The 14,483-nt window shown below is 60.1% G+C and overlaps 2 protein-coding genes across 6 annotated transcripts in view; one reads left to right on the top strand and one right to left on the bottom strand.

The window, feature by feature from the left end:
• Positions 1-2,648, top strand: part of ADAR (adenosine deaminase RNA specific) — a 38,242-nt gene extending 35,594 nt beyond the window's left edge. For 4 of the 5 annotated variants that reach the window (XM_087854704.1, XM_087854700.1, XM_087854696.1 and 1 more), the window contains exons 14-15: positions 100-227; positions 327-2,648. In XM_087854704.1, the coding sequence (XP_087710830.1) occupies positions 100-227; positions 327-564 (366 nt within the window). In that variant the 3' untranslated portion in view covers positions 565-2,648. The remainder of the gene's footprint in view (positions 1-99; positions 228-326) is intronic. The other variant, XM_087854697.1, reaches the window with a different exon arrangement.
• Positions 2,649-4,267: 1,619 nt separating this feature from the next.
• CHRNB2 (cholinergic receptor nicotinic beta 2 subunit) lies at positions 4,268-14,227 on the bottom strand. Its single transcript, XM_045784633.2, has 6 exons — positions 14,164-14,227; positions 12,867-13,012; positions 12,640-12,684; positions 12,100-12,209; positions 10,428-11,328; positions 4,268-6,923 (listed from the first exon to the last, which is right to left on the bottom strand). The coding sequence occupies exons 1-6, from the start codon at positions 14,225-14,227 to the stop codon at positions 6,753-6,755; spliced, it is 1,437 nt and encodes a 478-aa protein (XP_045640589.1). The 3' UTR covers positions 4,268-6,752.
• Between the last annotated feature and the right edge of the window lie 256 nt (positions 14,228-14,483).

Genomic DNA, 14,483 nt, shown 5'->3' with positions numbered 1-14,483 from the left:
GCCAAACAGAATCCTAGCTGAGGGGGAAGATCCCAAGTCCCCGCGGCAGGACCTTCTGGAAGGTCTCCATCTTTCCCCTGTCGCCCCCGGGGCCCCTAGGTTGGCCGCGTCAGTGTGTACGACTCCAAAAGACAGTCGGGGAAGACGAAGGAGACGAGCGTCAACTGGTGCTTGGCGGACGGTTATGACCTGGAGATCCTGGACGGGACCAGGGGCACCGTGGACGGGTGAGGAGCCATCCGGTCTGGGACCCCAGCCCCGGCCCACGTGCCCCCCCGCCCCCCCGCCTCTGCTCCCCGGGGGACTGAGCGCTTTTGTTCCTGCAGGCCGCGGAACGAACTGTCCCGGGTCTCCAAGAAGAACATCTTCCTCCTGTTCAAGAAACTCTGCTCCTTCCGGTGCCGCAGGGACCTCCTCAGACTGTCCTACGGCGAGGCCAAGAGAGCCGCCCGGGACTACGAGGTGGCCAAGAACTACTTCAAGAAGAGCCTGAAGGACATGGGTTACGGGAACTGGCTCAGCAAGCCTCAGGAGGAGAAGAACTTCTACCTCTGCCCCGTGTGAGGGGCCGGGGGCTGGGGGGCAACACAGGTGGGCCGTACCTTTCCTCACCACGTCCGTCTGGGGGGCCGTTCCTTTCCTCTCCTTTTTCTTTTGGTGGAAGCGCCTTGGGGACACTGGAAGCTACGTTCCTGTGTGCCCTGCTTCTGCCGGGGGCCAGGCCCGCCTGCCCACCCCCTGCCCTCGCCCGGGGAGGGAGGCACGTCTTCCCTTCCTGCCCACCACCAAGTGTCTCCCGCTCAGCCCCACTTTGGTTTCCACTTCCTCCCCCTCGTGTCTGCTGCACCAACCTCTCACCGTCTGGGTCGGCCCGGTCCATGCGGAGTCCCGTCAGGGCCAGCGGCTTCGTTGGCGGACTCCGCGGGTCCCCCGTCCCCTTCCGCCCTTTTGCGATTCCCTTCTTATGATTGTTAAGTTCCTCCTTTTCCTCCAAGAGGGTAAGAGGTGAACTTCAAGAGTTCGGTGACACAGGTATGAGAGCAGGAGTTCACAAGTGCAGTCAGTTCATCACCGGGCTGGGTGCCTCGGGGTCTGCAGGGGGCGCCCGGTGACCTTTGGGTCTTGCACTTTAGTGAGCAGGGGGTGCTGGGGGCTGGGCAGCAGAGGGGGCTGGCACGGCCTAGGGCTCGCGCCTGCAGGAGCAGAGCCTGGGGTTGGGGGGGGGTGACACCAACGGCCCGGACCGGCCTCACAGTTCCGCACCCCCGGCTGTCCTCCGAGCCATTCCTGGGGATTCATGCTGCCGGTGGGGCAGAGCAGGGCCACAGACCCCACCCCACGGGTGGGGGAGGTCCTGCACCCAAGTCCTTTCTGCTCAGATAATCAGGACTGAGAGGAAGGGCAGAACAATCATGCTGGGTCAGATCACGGCACCGCCCGGTATCTTTCTCGTGACCGTGACACCAGGGAGAGCTGACCAAGTCATGGGTTCATTAGGAGTTTTTAAAATGCTACAGAGAACCTATAATTGCACAGATTTTAAAATCAGACCTAATTTTTCATTGATGCAAGTGCTTCTATCTGCCAGACGGCTTCAGAAGGCCTGTAAGGGAGTCTGTGCAGGGTTGGCGCCCGACAGCAGCCAAAACCATGTGAGGTGGGACCCCCGTCTACACCTCAGGCTAGCCTCTCTGGAGCCCGGCTCCGCGCCTGCGTCAGCCAGACCAGAGCCACGTCTGTGTCCACCCGACGGCGCTCAGGGCCAGGCTTTCAGATGGTCGCCCCTCCTGCCTGGCGCCCCACTCCCTGCCACCAGGCAGCCCCGTCTGGACCCCTCTGCAGTGGTAGATACGCCCACACTCACACTTCAGTTCTTGTGGGCTATTATTCCCTCTGTGCTTTTGACCAAAAATTGACCAAAATTTTAAAAAAACACCCAAGTTTTTTTAAAGCATACTAAAGATGTCTCTGTGGAACAGCCAGGTGTCCCAAGGAACTGGTGGGGACACGGTGCCTGTCTTCTGGGGGGGGGGGGGGTCCTTGTCCCGCCACACGTACCTGCCAGAGGCAGCCTGTCCCCTGGTTCTTCAGGCTGGAGGGTCTCGCCTGCTGACCCCGCGGAACGTTCAGACCCTCTGCTCCATCTCGGGTGTTAGGATCCCCAGCAGAGCTCGGACCGGGAGCCCAGGGGCCCTCAAAATGGCCAAGGCCCGCTCGCCCCAAGGTCAGATGAGATGCCCCGGCTTCTGCTGTAGGAAGGGGGCTCAGCCGCGGCCCCCAGGACTGGAGGGACAGAGCTCCCTCGCACAGCGCTCTACTTTCTTGTCCAGTCTTTGTTCTTAGTAACCAGGACGCCCTTCTTCCTTTTTTTAAATGATCTTTGTAGCTGATTTGTCTGAACTGTGGCTGTTGTGCATTCTGAGTAATCACCTGTGAAAATTGTCGCTGCTCGAAGCTATTTCCTTTACTCACGTGGAGCGACTGTGTTGGTCTGGGTCCTGGTGCGACTCCAAGAGCAGATGGGAAGAGCCCAAGCACAGACTGGGCGCCCCGCGGTTGCATTCGGGTCTTCGATTCCGCTTTGATGTGTCCCTTGATAACCGTAACTAATATACATTCCTCATAAATAAAGAGAACCTGAATTGTTAGGTCTCCAGTCTTGGCTTCCCGGGGGGAGGGATGGGGGCAGAGGGGGCCGTGGCCCTGCGGTTTCTGGGGACAGGGCCGCCCTTTGCCTGCCACGGGCTGCACACCCCCAGTGCCCCAACACAGCCCACAGCTTAACACCTTGTCCTCGGAGCAGGGAAACCTTCTCTGAGACCACCCCCCAAATCGCACGCACCAGGCGTGCTCTGTCCAGCCCCCGCCCCCCAGCACGTTCAGAACAGGGTCTCGGTGGGCCCAGCATCGGCTGGGCTACAGTCTCAAGGGAAGGCACTGGGATATTTCTCCGCGTGACTTTCACAGAGATTGTGCCCCTTCCCACACTGTGATTCAGGTCAGAGTCTCCACCACATTCGTCCCTGACTTTTTAGAAACACTGTCCTCCCAGAGGACACAAAGTCACAGGGAAGCCTCCTTCCCCGTCCGTGACAGATGGGACAGCTGAGGCCAGGAGGGCCAGTGACGAGTTCGGGGGCACATTAAGGACCACAGCTGTGTGGGGGCGACATTCATGACCCCCCGGGACCCAGGGCTGAGTCAGCTGGATGTCTGCCCCCCCCAGGACATACTGGGAGCCCTCAGCCGCAGGGCTGCCCACAGGAGCAGTGTCCGTCGGCTCCTTACCCTGCTTTCCGCCAGGGGCCACATGCCGCCACCAGGTCTGGGCGCAGAGCAAACCAGGGTTCTGGGGACAGGTGCGGCCTCTGCACAGACCACAGCCCTGCCCTCCCCGTGCACCCGAGCTGTGAGGAGACCCCAGCCGACCCTGCCTCCAGGGCCCTTTAAGAGGCCCCCCAGGAGCTATTTCTGGGCTCCGTCTGCTCTCGGCCCAGCCATTGGGCCATTTCTTTCCCGTCTGACCAGCGCCCTTGTAAGGCACCAATCACAGCAATTAGTTCCCGCCGACCTTCAGACTCTTGTACTGTCTTTCATGCCTCATGAGTCCAATTTCTCTAGCATCCTCCCCCCAGTTTCCCAAATTTGCCAACCCTGGCCCCCAAATATAAGAGAGACAAGACGTGTTTGGAAACAAATTTCTTTACGAGAATCTTGAGTTCCTAAGGAGTCTGGCCTGGAGTGGGTAGACCAGTGCGAATATTCCAGAAGCACAGACAAGGGGGGCCAAGGCCGGTGGGGGGGGGACTCTGGGGGTGGGTGAGTGAGGCATCCTAGCGACGACTCCTAGACCTACAGTCCCTTAGGAGCCATGTGACATTCACCCTGGCCCCTCGGGCCTGTTGGGACAAACATGGAAACGTGCTGCTAATTCTCGTTCCGGCCTGGGCAGGTGACCACCTGGCACCTGCTGGGCTGAGGGACGACGTGGCCGTGGCCCGGGCACCTGGAAGCAGAGGCTGAGAGCTGGAGCTGAGTGCACTCTGGCCAGGGACCAAATCAGAGGTGCCCCTTGCTTTCCCGTAGCCCGCCTCAAGGCCCAGCCGTGCAGGCAGCTCAGAGAGGCTCTGCACGAGTCTCCTGTTGACAGGGGCCCCTTCCCCGCAGGCTGTTGTGCGGAACAAAGGCCTGGGGCTGGGAGGAGACAGGAGTCAAGCCCCTAGCCTGCCCAGAGCATTCCCTGCCTCTTGCCCTTCCTGCACGGACAGGCTTCCTCTGCAGAGCAGGCCAGCTGGGAGGCAGCCGTGTCCTGTTTGCTTTCAAGTTTTCAATGACTTAGTCCAGCTGTTGAAGTATTAGACGCCTCGCCACCAAGAAACTGTTTTCCTCCTGCTGTGGCACCAACCGTCACAGCAGTCTGCACAGGCCCGCTTATAGGACAAAGCGGTTTTCGGACGGAGACAACGCCCGATCGCTTCCTCAGCAGCCCCTCCCAAGCCCACTTCGCTCAGGCTTCAGTCCAGGGTCTGTACCGCCCTCTCCAGCTTGGGGACACTGAACTGGGCACCTGATTCTCTCCAAAGATAGGCCCCCATGGAAGGGGCAGGGAGCTCCTGCCAACACCAAAGGAAGCGAAGGGACAATGCTTGTCCCAAGTCAGGCAGCAGTTCCCAGGCCTCGGTTTCCTTACATGTCAGAGGCTCACTGAGAGCTGGGCAAGCTGCTGGCCTTCAGGCCCTCAAGCATTTTTGGTGACTTACTTGGACAACAGCCCCTTGCAGGAAGTACTCAAAGCAAGGACAAGCACAGTCACATGGCCCAGGCCGCAGCAAGGAACCCGGGAGAGCCAGAAACCAGGGCCTCGGGCTGGCACCCCGCCCTCCAGAGGGAGGGCTCCTTTCCAATTGCTCTTCGGGTCCCCAGGGCTATGAATCTGCAGGGGGTCCAGACATAACACAGTCAACTCTCAGTTTGCTGCCCTAGAAGAGGGGGGTCTCCGCAGTGCCGAGATGCCTGCTCAGAAGAGAGGTCCCCCATCCGCAGGTGGGGAAATGCGCTGAGGCACATCTTGCCCTGCGGCCGGCTGTGCGTCCACAGCCAGGACAAGACGACATCAGCCCAGAGGCCCCGAGCACACACCTGTCTGGGGAGGAGCTCAGCACAGGAACAGAACGACGCTTTGCTGAAGGCACTCCAGAGAGCCACAGCTGTCAGACCCACCGAGCAGCCCCTGGGAAGTTCCTCTCGGCTGTGCTCCTTCAGTCCCCGGCTCCCCAGACCCCCACCCTGGCTCACGGGACTCAGTTTGTCAAGGAAGAGAGAAGGAGAGGAAGGGCGTGCGAGGAAGGCTGCCAGGACAGTCAGGTGAGCCCACTGCCCCCAGCTCTGCCCACCTCCGGACTGCACACTCGTCAAGTCTCCATCAAGTACAGACTGGGCTTCCTCCTCACAACTGTCCCCATTTCAGAGATGAGGTCGCTGAGGCCCAGAGAGGCAAAGGGACTTGCTCCCAGGGGCTGAGCAAGCCGGTGTGAGTCAGGACTAAAACCCAAACCGACAGTGTCTGGTCCCCCCCAGCCCGTCACCACCACTCCCACCTCTCCCACGCCTGCAGAAGCGGGAGTCCAGCTGGACTCCAGAGGACAGCGTGGTCTGAGTCGGCCTGCCCTTTGGCTGCTCTGTGACTGGTCACCTGCTGGCACTGAGGAAAGGCTGGGACCACAAATCAGAGCCAGTCACGTGGCAGGGGTGGGGGCAACAGGTCCGTCAGAGGTCTGTTTCCTAAGCTAAAAGGCCAGGTGGCCCCCAGCTGGTCCCTGGGAGCAGTGTCAGGAAACCGCCTCTATCCGCCGACAGGACAGAAGCAAAGACCATGCTTTCTGAGGAGCCAACGACGGCGGCAACAAGGTTCTGCTCCACCCAGCTCAGGTCTGCTTGGGGGGTTGGCCAGGGGGGTGGGGGGGCTGACTCTCTCCTACCTGGCCCCCTCTGCTGTGGCAGGACGGCTAGGTCTGCTGAAAGCTACAGCTTTACGTTCCTGACTCCAAAGAGCCGGTCAGTTCAGGTGGGGAGAGACAGCCAACAGCTCATGTCGTGTGCACAGCTGGAGGACTTGGCCTTGGGCTCCAAGCAGGTCACCGCAAGACTCCAAACTCAGGGGCTTGATGCCCGGCCTGGCCCGCCCCAAAAGAAAGGACGTGGGGGGAAGTGCAGGGGTGCCAGGACCTGGGGCTGGGCTCTGTAGCCCACAGAAGCAAGGGGCTGCGGGACTGGGCCAAAGGGCCCCCGAAGGTCTGATCACAGCTCCAGATGAGCCCCTGGACAGGCCCGCCAGCCCAGACACTGTCCTTCGGTGGGGGCTGAGCCGGGTCGCTCTGAGCTCCTATGATGTCAGACCACCACACTGTGTCAGCTCAGCACGGGGCCAGAGGCCCTGGGACTCTGCCCCAACCTGGCCCCTCCCCCATCGCACTTCCCTCAGAGCGGAAGGCCCAACATCTCCACTCCTCAGCCTCCACGCTGGGCCAGCAGCACTCCCGTCTGGCTGCTGTAAGAAGACAGGCCGGCAGTGGGTCCAGCCGCCAGGGCGCACTGGCCGCCTGCTGCCAGTGGTGCTGGGAGGGGCTCAGGGGGCGGAAAAGCCTGGGTCCGCGGCGGTGCCCACTCCGCCTGTAGCTCACTAGTCCCTCCTCTGCCCAAAACTACAGTCCACTGAGGCCAAGGGCTGAAGCCGCGAGGAGCTGGGGGGGGCCTCACTTGGAGCTGGGAGCCGAGTGGTCTGCGTGCAGGAAGGTAGCCGTGGAGTAGTTCTGGAAGAGAGGCTGCAGGAACATGCCAACGGTGCCAAAAACACAGACGAAGACAAAGATCCAGAGGAAGAGGCGGTCGATCACCATGGCGACATACTTCCAGTCCTCACTCACCTGGACAGAGGAGACAAAGGAGGCCGGGGGATCAGTCACATGATGCAGGACAGGAGTGAAATGGAAACGGGCTGGTCTCACTACACACACGCACCTCACTCCTCTCCCTCCATGACCCCACAGCGACTCTTCCAAAGCATGGCTCCAAACTTGGCTGCTTAGAACCTCCACGGGCCCCACGGCCTCCAGGACCCATCCAAAAAGTCCTAAGTTTGGATCCACGACCCACCCATGACAAACGCCTACTTACCACCCTCTTCCACCCTCTGACCCCGACTTACCAAAGCCCCACGTGTGCTCTCAAGTCTCTGTGCCTTTGAGTCGCCTTTCTGTCTAGAATTCTGGTCTTCCCTTTCTCTGCCTGGTGAACTCCTACACATCCTTTAAAGCCCAAATCAAATGTTACCTCTTCTCTGAAGTGATCTTTCCTGACACTCCTGATCAGAGCAAACCGTTGTCCTCTCTGGACTCCCTCAGCATGTGGACACATCTCGATCACAGTATTTTCACTGCACTGTCTCACCATTTCAATTTGCATGGCTGCCACCCGACCCCCACCCCAACCAGCTACAAGTTCCTAAATGACAGGGACACTAGCTGATTCATTTTGCAATCCCAGCATCAGTGACAGAGTGCCAGTGAATGGGTGTCCAATTATTGACTGCATGCCTGGCTCTGCAGGCCTCCCTCCTCCCGTGACTGCCTGGGGAACCCCGCCCGGCAGCACCACCTCCAGCACACGGTCCCCAGAGAGGGAGGGCTGGTCCCCAGATGTGATCACTCCGTCGGAAAGAGGATACCGTCGGGGTCTGATAGCTGCCACGGGTCTGCCCCACTCGGGCCTGAGTGCACCTGGGAGCCACGAAGGAGGTCGCTGTGCACCTTCATTCGGTCGGCTGCAGACTGACGGCTTATGCATGCCACACCTGTGCTTGCCACGGGCCTGGCACCATGCCAGGCACGAGCCGTGACCAAAAGCAAGACAAACGTGGGCTGCGGCTTATCGTCCACGGAGGGAAAGGGGCACAAATAAGCAAGAATGAAATTTACACGCTGGCAGACGCTGATGAAGAAACAAAGAACTGAGAGACACGGAGGGTGTGGTCTGGGATGGCCTCTTTGAGGAAGGGACACTGAAGGTCACATTGGACAGGTAAGAAGGAGCCAGCCATGGCAGGAACAAAGCAAAGAAAGAAACAATCAGACAAACCCAAACTGAGGGCCCTTAGGCCAGCCCGCAAATTGTTCCAGATCGAAAGAAGGCAGGACAACTGAATGCAATCCGAGATCCTGGATGAGGCTGGGAAGCGCTGCAGAGCACATTACTCTGAAAGCTGGGAAACTTTTTTTTTTAAGATTTATTTGTTTGAGAGTGAGTGGGTGCACGCGGCGGGGGTAGGCAGAGGGAGAGAGAGAATCTCAAGCCGACTCCAAGCTGAGCACAGAGCCAGATGCGGGGCTCCATCTCATAACCTTGAGATCATGACCTGAGCAGAAACCAAGAGTCAGATGCTTAACTGATTGCACCACCCAGGTGCCCCAAAAGTTGGAAAACATTTTTTTTTAAAGATTTCATTTATTCATTTGAGAGAAAAATAGCATGAGCAGGGGGAGAGGCAGAGGGAGAGGGAGAAGCAGACTCCCCACTGAGCCAGGAGACCAACATGGGGCTCAATCCCAGGACCAGGAGGCCATCTGAGCCACCCAGGCGCCCCTGGAAAACTTTTAATATGGATTTTCTATCAGTTAAAGATATTATATGGATGTTGAATTTCCTGAATTTGATCATTGATCCTGGTTATGCAAGACAACATCCCTATTCTCAGGACAGACACACCAAAGTATTCGGGATAAAGGGTCACAATGTCTGCAACTTACTCTCAAACAGGAGAGCAAACATTAATAGTAATAATATTTTTCTTTAATTTATTTACTTGAGAGAGAGAAAGCTGGGAGCTGGGGGGGGATCTCAAGCAGACTCCCCACTAAGTGCAGCCAGGTATGGGGCTCAATCCCACAACCCTGAGCTCATGCATGACCTGCGCCAAAATCAAGAGTCGGATGCTTACTGACTGAGCCACCCAGGTGCCCCAGTAATACTTTCTAAAAAGAAAAAAAGAAGAGCATTCCAGGCAAGAGACCAATGTGTGCAAACATCCTCAGGTAGGACAGAGTTTTGCTCGCTGGGACTAGTCGGCCAAGTAAGCCAGTGACCTGAGCAAGGGAGAAGGCACAAGGTGAGAAGGACACATCGTGCATTTGGATGGAGAACAGAGCTGACTCAGGGAGACGACCAGGGGGCTCGGCCCCGGTCCGGGAAGAGCCGGGGGAGTAGCCCGGAGAGGCGATGCGGAAAGAAACAGCTGAGTCTTTTGGAAATTGTGAACACAGGGCAGGACTTCCGCTGATCTGGACGGTGGGGGAGGTGCGAGAGAGGAGAGTCAAGAATCACTCCAGGTTTTTGGTCTGAACCACTGGGTGGACGGCGATGCCATTTACTGTAAGATGGGGAGACCGCAGGAGAAGCGAGCCGGTGGTGGGGCTGTAGATGGAGCACTGGGGCTTGGATGTGCCGGTGCGGCGTCCAAGTAGGCCACTGCACCGAGCACCGAGCACCGAGAGGACTGCGGCAGGAAGCGGCGGGGGCGGGACCCGCGGCGGCTAAGCCCCCGCGCTCGCCCGCCGCGTCTCCCCCGTGCTGGTCCCACCCTCCGCCCATCAGGCACGTACGCTGCTCCCGGGCCAAGCCCCAGCTCCAGACCGCGGTCCTGACCTCCCGGGGAACGGAAACGCCAGGCTCTCAAGCCCCCACCCCTACCCCCCAAGCGGTGGTGCTGGAGCCGCCCTTCCTCCCCCCACCAAATCCGAACTGCTGCATCCTAGCGGAAACCTGGCCGGTCACTATGGCAACCACTGCCGAGCCACAGCCCGGACCCCGCCCGGTACCCGAAGGCTGATGGCTGACCGCTGACCGCTGCCGGCCCGTAGCACTCTGCCCTGCGCGGGCTCGGGGTTCCCGGGGTCCCTCTCCGCGGCGCCGCGACGGAAAGAGCCGGGGGTGCGCACAGGCGGGGGGCTGCTCTGGGAAGACCCCACCTCCGCCTGCCCCTCCGCCACAATTCACCAGGCTGTCCCAAAGGCGCAGAAAACGGCTGTGGACTTGGGCCTCTGCCCCCGCCCACCTTCGACCGCCCCCAGTGGGGCGCACGAGGGACCCAGGGCCCTTTGCGCCGACAGCTAGGCTCACCAGTCACCAGCCCGGTCTCAGGGGGGCCAGCGGGGGTGGGCCTCTTGGGGTCGCGGCCACCAGCCAGCCGCAAAGCCAGAAAGGCCTCCTCCGCGTCCCGCCCGCCGCAGGCCGCTCGGGCCCGTACCGAGCTCCGTACCGAGCTCCGTACCGACCTCCGCGGCGCCGCCTCCCGAAAGCCCACGGAGAAGAGCCCGAGGAGGCCGCAGCGGCCGCGCCCTGCACTCCCGTTAGCCTTGCGTGGCCGCGCCACTCACGCTCTGGTCGTCGTCCTCGCTGCGCACGTGGTCCGCGATGAAGCGCACGCCGTCCACCGCCGCTCGGAGGCCGCAGCCGCCCGCCCCCGCCCCGCCGCGCGCAGACCCGGAATACGACTCCCCGGGGGCTTCCCGGAAGAGAAGGGCGCCCGCCTCGCGCTCGCGCTGACGCCGCCGCAGGCGCAGGCGCTGGCGGGCGCAGCGGGGGCGCGGCTGCTGCATGAAGAGCAGCGTGGGCAGCTTCTCCAGGAAGACGACCTTGACCCAGGGCGCCATGGTGTGCGTGCTGGGCGAGCGGTGGTGCACGTTGAGCACGCACACGCTGGTGACGATGGAGAAGGTGACGAGCACCATGGTGAACATGAGGTACTTGCCGACGAGCGGCACGTCCAGAGAGGTGGGCGGCACGATCTTGGAGATGAGCAGCAGGAAGACGGTGAGCGCCAGCAGCACGGAGATGCAGAGCGTCATCTTCTCGCCGCAGTCGGACGGCAGGTAGAAGACCAGGATGGCCAGCGAGGTGATGAGCACGCAGGGGATGATGAGGTTGATGGTGTAGAAGAGCGGCTTGCGGCGGATGATGAAGTCGTAGGTGATGTCCACGTACGTGGAGTCGTCCGGGTTCTCGTTGCGCCGGCCGGGCAGCGCCACGATGTCCCACTCGCCGCTGGGGGTGAAGTCGTCCAGGCTGGCCACGTCACTCTTGAGCACCAGGTCGATCTCCGTGCGGTCGTAGGTCCACGAGCGGAACTTCATGGTGCAGTTCTGCTGGTCGAACGGGAAGTGCTTCACTTCGATCTTGCAGGCGCTCTTGTAGATGGCGGGCGGCAGCCAGAAGATGCTGCCGTCATAGGAGACCACGGCGTTGGAATAGAAGGACACCTCGTACATGCCGTCAGCACTGCCGAGGGAGGAGCAGTGAGCCCCGGCGCACGCATACCTGCACCCCACCCATCAAGCCAGCCCTGAGCCGGAGGAGGGGAAACCCAGGTCTGAGAGTAACCATCCAGGAGTATACGGAGGTGGGGCAGGAATTGAGCAAGAAGGGGATCTGGGTGAGTTGGTGGTCAGGAGGCCTGTGAGGCCTTTTGGAGGCAGAAGAGGGAGGATGACGGGGGCTGTCTGCCACTTGTCATGCATTGTGCAAGCGGGTTGCTCCTCACGCCAGTGGAGAAGTTGGGGGAGCCAGGGAGGCCAGAGTAAGGAACCCCAGGCAATGAGGGGGACAGGGCAGGTGGGAGCAGGAGATGCACCCACTAGTGATTTGGGATCTTGGAAGTAAGTGGGATTATTGCAGGAAAGGGGACAGAACCCAGAGGACACGCTAGGGCCTCCAGGTTCTTTGATCCTGAACAATCCTCCAGGAAAGCCTATTCTTAAATCAGTATAGGCGCTGGGGCTGTCAATCCCTGTCTATATCCCACTGCGGCTCCCAGCAGTGGGACTCAGATTTGGCGAGGAGGGGATTGGCCATGGCCCAAATCACCTTGGAGTTGTCGGGGTTCTCCACATTACACCTCACTAGTCTGGGTCTGTCCGCCTGCACTGTCTGTGCCAGCGAGAAATCCCTTCTGTCCGGCAGCATGAGCTAATTCACTTTCCCTAGGACCCTTCCCTCTCAGAGCACCCCTGGGGTCACCTCCGGCCTTCCCATCGCTCCAAGGCCACCTACTTGTTGTATAGAACCACATCTGGGAGCCAGATGTGTTTGGAAGGGAGCCGAACTTTCTTCATGTTGTCAAACTCCTCAGGCTTCCAGGTGAGCCGGTAGTCCTCCCATTCCTGGGAAAGGGAGAGAGGGAAGCTTACAAGCCCATGACCTTGCTGAGGCTCAAGGTCAAGGACAGGAGGAGGGTAGGCAATCTGGATTGAGGAGGATTTGAAAAGCCATCCCCTCCCCACAGTGACTTCTCGGCCCAGCAAATGTGGTTCGTAAGATACTCTCTCGTAATTTGCACATCTAAGCCAAGATATAAGAATCTACATTTTACAAATAAGAAAACGAATCCTGTAGAGTTTAACGTGTTCAAACTCACCGAGCCGGTGAGTGGAAGCACCAAGTTTCAGATCCAGTTATTTAGCTCTCCAAAGTCTATACCTTTCTGCCTTTTTTGAGGAGATTAAAAGTGAGGGAAAGCACATGCGAAACAAAAACAAAAACAAGGCGGGAAGAGCAAACCAGGGACGTGGACTGGGCAGGAAGAGCGCTAACCTGCGTCAGCCAGACATTGGTGGTCATGATCTGCTCCCGCTCATGCTGCAGGGAAGAAGAGAAGCTGCTGAGAAGGCCCCGCAGCCTGCAGGCTCACTGCAACCACCCACGGTCCTTCCCGTGCCTCCCCAAGCCTTGGGATTTCCGGAGGAGTAAGCACAAACATGAACACATTCTGGCTGTTCTGACTTGAGTAGCTGGGCAGAGAGTTTGGGACCCGCACTCACCACACTAATGAGCTGGGCCAGGGACACCATGAGCTGTACCGTCACCAGCTCAGAGCCATTGGTGGCTGGGCGAATGAGCTTGTTGTACCGGGAAGGATCCAGGAGATGCTCCACCAGCCGCTCCTCTGTGTCAGTACCCCAGACTCCTGGGCAGGGGGGCAGGGGGCAGGAAGGAAGGAAGTAGGCAAGGAGGGTGCACCTCGCAGCCCACTCTCCCTAGGCAAGTGGGGCAACCAGGCCAGAACAGGAGCTTGCCACCGCTCCGTCCCTAAGGATGCAGCAGGATGCTTAGGTTATCCCATGAGGGCCAGTCCCAGAGAAGCCTTCTCCGAGATCACCGACCAGGGAGACCAGACAGCCTCACACAGATGTCTCCTGACTAAAAACCCACTCTGCAAGGATTAGTACAGACCTGCTCTTCCTGCAAGGTCTCAGACTGTGGTTTCAAAACACTTGCGATTTCATGTTTTCATGGCTTCTAAAAGATCCCTGCAGTTCAAGGAGGGTTTTGGATGGAGGTGAAAGGGAACAGCTCTTTATGTCCCACCTCAGTCAGGGCCCATCTATGTAAACCAGTAACATTATGCGCCTCCACATGTGACCGGGGCTGTGACCCCACCCCACCCCCACCTTCCCTGGCGCTGGGTTGGAGTGGATGCTGGGCTGCCTGCGCTGGGCCTCAGAACATGTATTCAGTCACAAATTCCACACATACGGGAGCCCCCCGCCCAGGAGATGGCATGCAGTTGTGGGAAGCTCGGTTAGCTGCACAAGCCCTTTGTACCCACCCCTCCACAGACTGTCTCTCCCGCAGCTCTGCACAGAGCTACCCCCACCCCGCAGAGCTCCTTCCTGGCCCTTAGCCTGGCAGAGCGCCTTCCCTTCCAAGTCTTCCGTCCCACCCTACAAGAGAGTTGAGAAGTCACTTCTCTCCCCTGTCTTGCCCCTGTGGAGTGGCCAGAATCAGGAGCCCAGTGTGGGGCACAGAAAATGATGGAGAGCTAAGGGAGGGTGCCCTTCCAGATATAGTTCTGGAGATAATATTTCACGAGAAGTCAAATGGCATCTCAGCCACAGAGTGTGCCTTCCTGCCACCCCAGAAAGCCTGGGGAGATCGCCTCCCTCCTCCCTCCCTTTGCCCACGCCCTCCCCACCACCATTGCCCGGGTCTCCCTCGCTTCCTTGCATCGCCTACTCCTTCGGGGATGTCCTCCTCCCAGCTCCGTCGCCCAGGCGTCCCCCCGTAGACTCGTCTACCGCTGGGGCTCCCCCTTGCAGCTTGGAGCCCGGTTCTTACCTGCGCGCAGCCCGAGGAGGCCGAAGCCCAGCAGCAGCGCCGCGGGGCCGGAGCGCAGGGCCATGCCGCGAGCGGGGCGCTGTCCGCGGTGCTGAAGCCGCGCCCGCGCCGCCGGAAGGGCCCTGCGCGCGGGCGGCCGCGGGGCGGCGGGGCGGCGGGGCGGCGGGGGGAGCCGGCTTCGCGCTCGCCCCGGCCGGAGCAGGCGGACGCTTTTCCGGCCGCTCTTCCAGGGAACACAACTGGGACGGTGAGGGGGAGGAGTCTCCGCCCCGGAGGCGGAAGCGCCGGAGCCCAGGAAAAAAGGGGGTCCCTGGGTGGGA

Source organism: Ursus americanus, chromosome 2 (genome assembly GCF_024610735.1).
Source record: "Ursus americanus isolate L20-20 chromosome 2, mUrsAme1.1.p, whole genome shotgun sequence".
Taxonomy (NCBI): domain Eukaryota; kingdom Metazoa; phylum Chordata; class Mammalia; order Carnivora; family Ursidae; genus Ursus; species Ursus americanus.
The sequence above is the reverse complement of the archived record's forward strand: the minus strand, read 5'-3'. Positions and strand labels throughout refer to the sequence as shown.

Excerpts from the sequence above, each read along its gene's own strand:
- CHRNB2 (XM_045784633.2), bottom strand. The coding sequence starts at position 14,227 with ATGGCCCTGCGCTCCGGCCCCGCGGCGCTGCTGCTGGGCTTCGGCCTC. Across the intron at positions 13,013-14,163 it reads CCTCCTCGGGCTGCGCGCAG|GAGTCTGGGGTACTGACACA; the intron begins GTAAGAACCGGG and ends CCCCCTGCCCAG. Across the intron at positions 12,685-12,866 it reads TGGCCCAGCTCATTAGTGTG|CATGAGCGGGAGCAGATCAT; the intron begins GTGAGTGCGGGT and ends TCTTCCCTGCAG.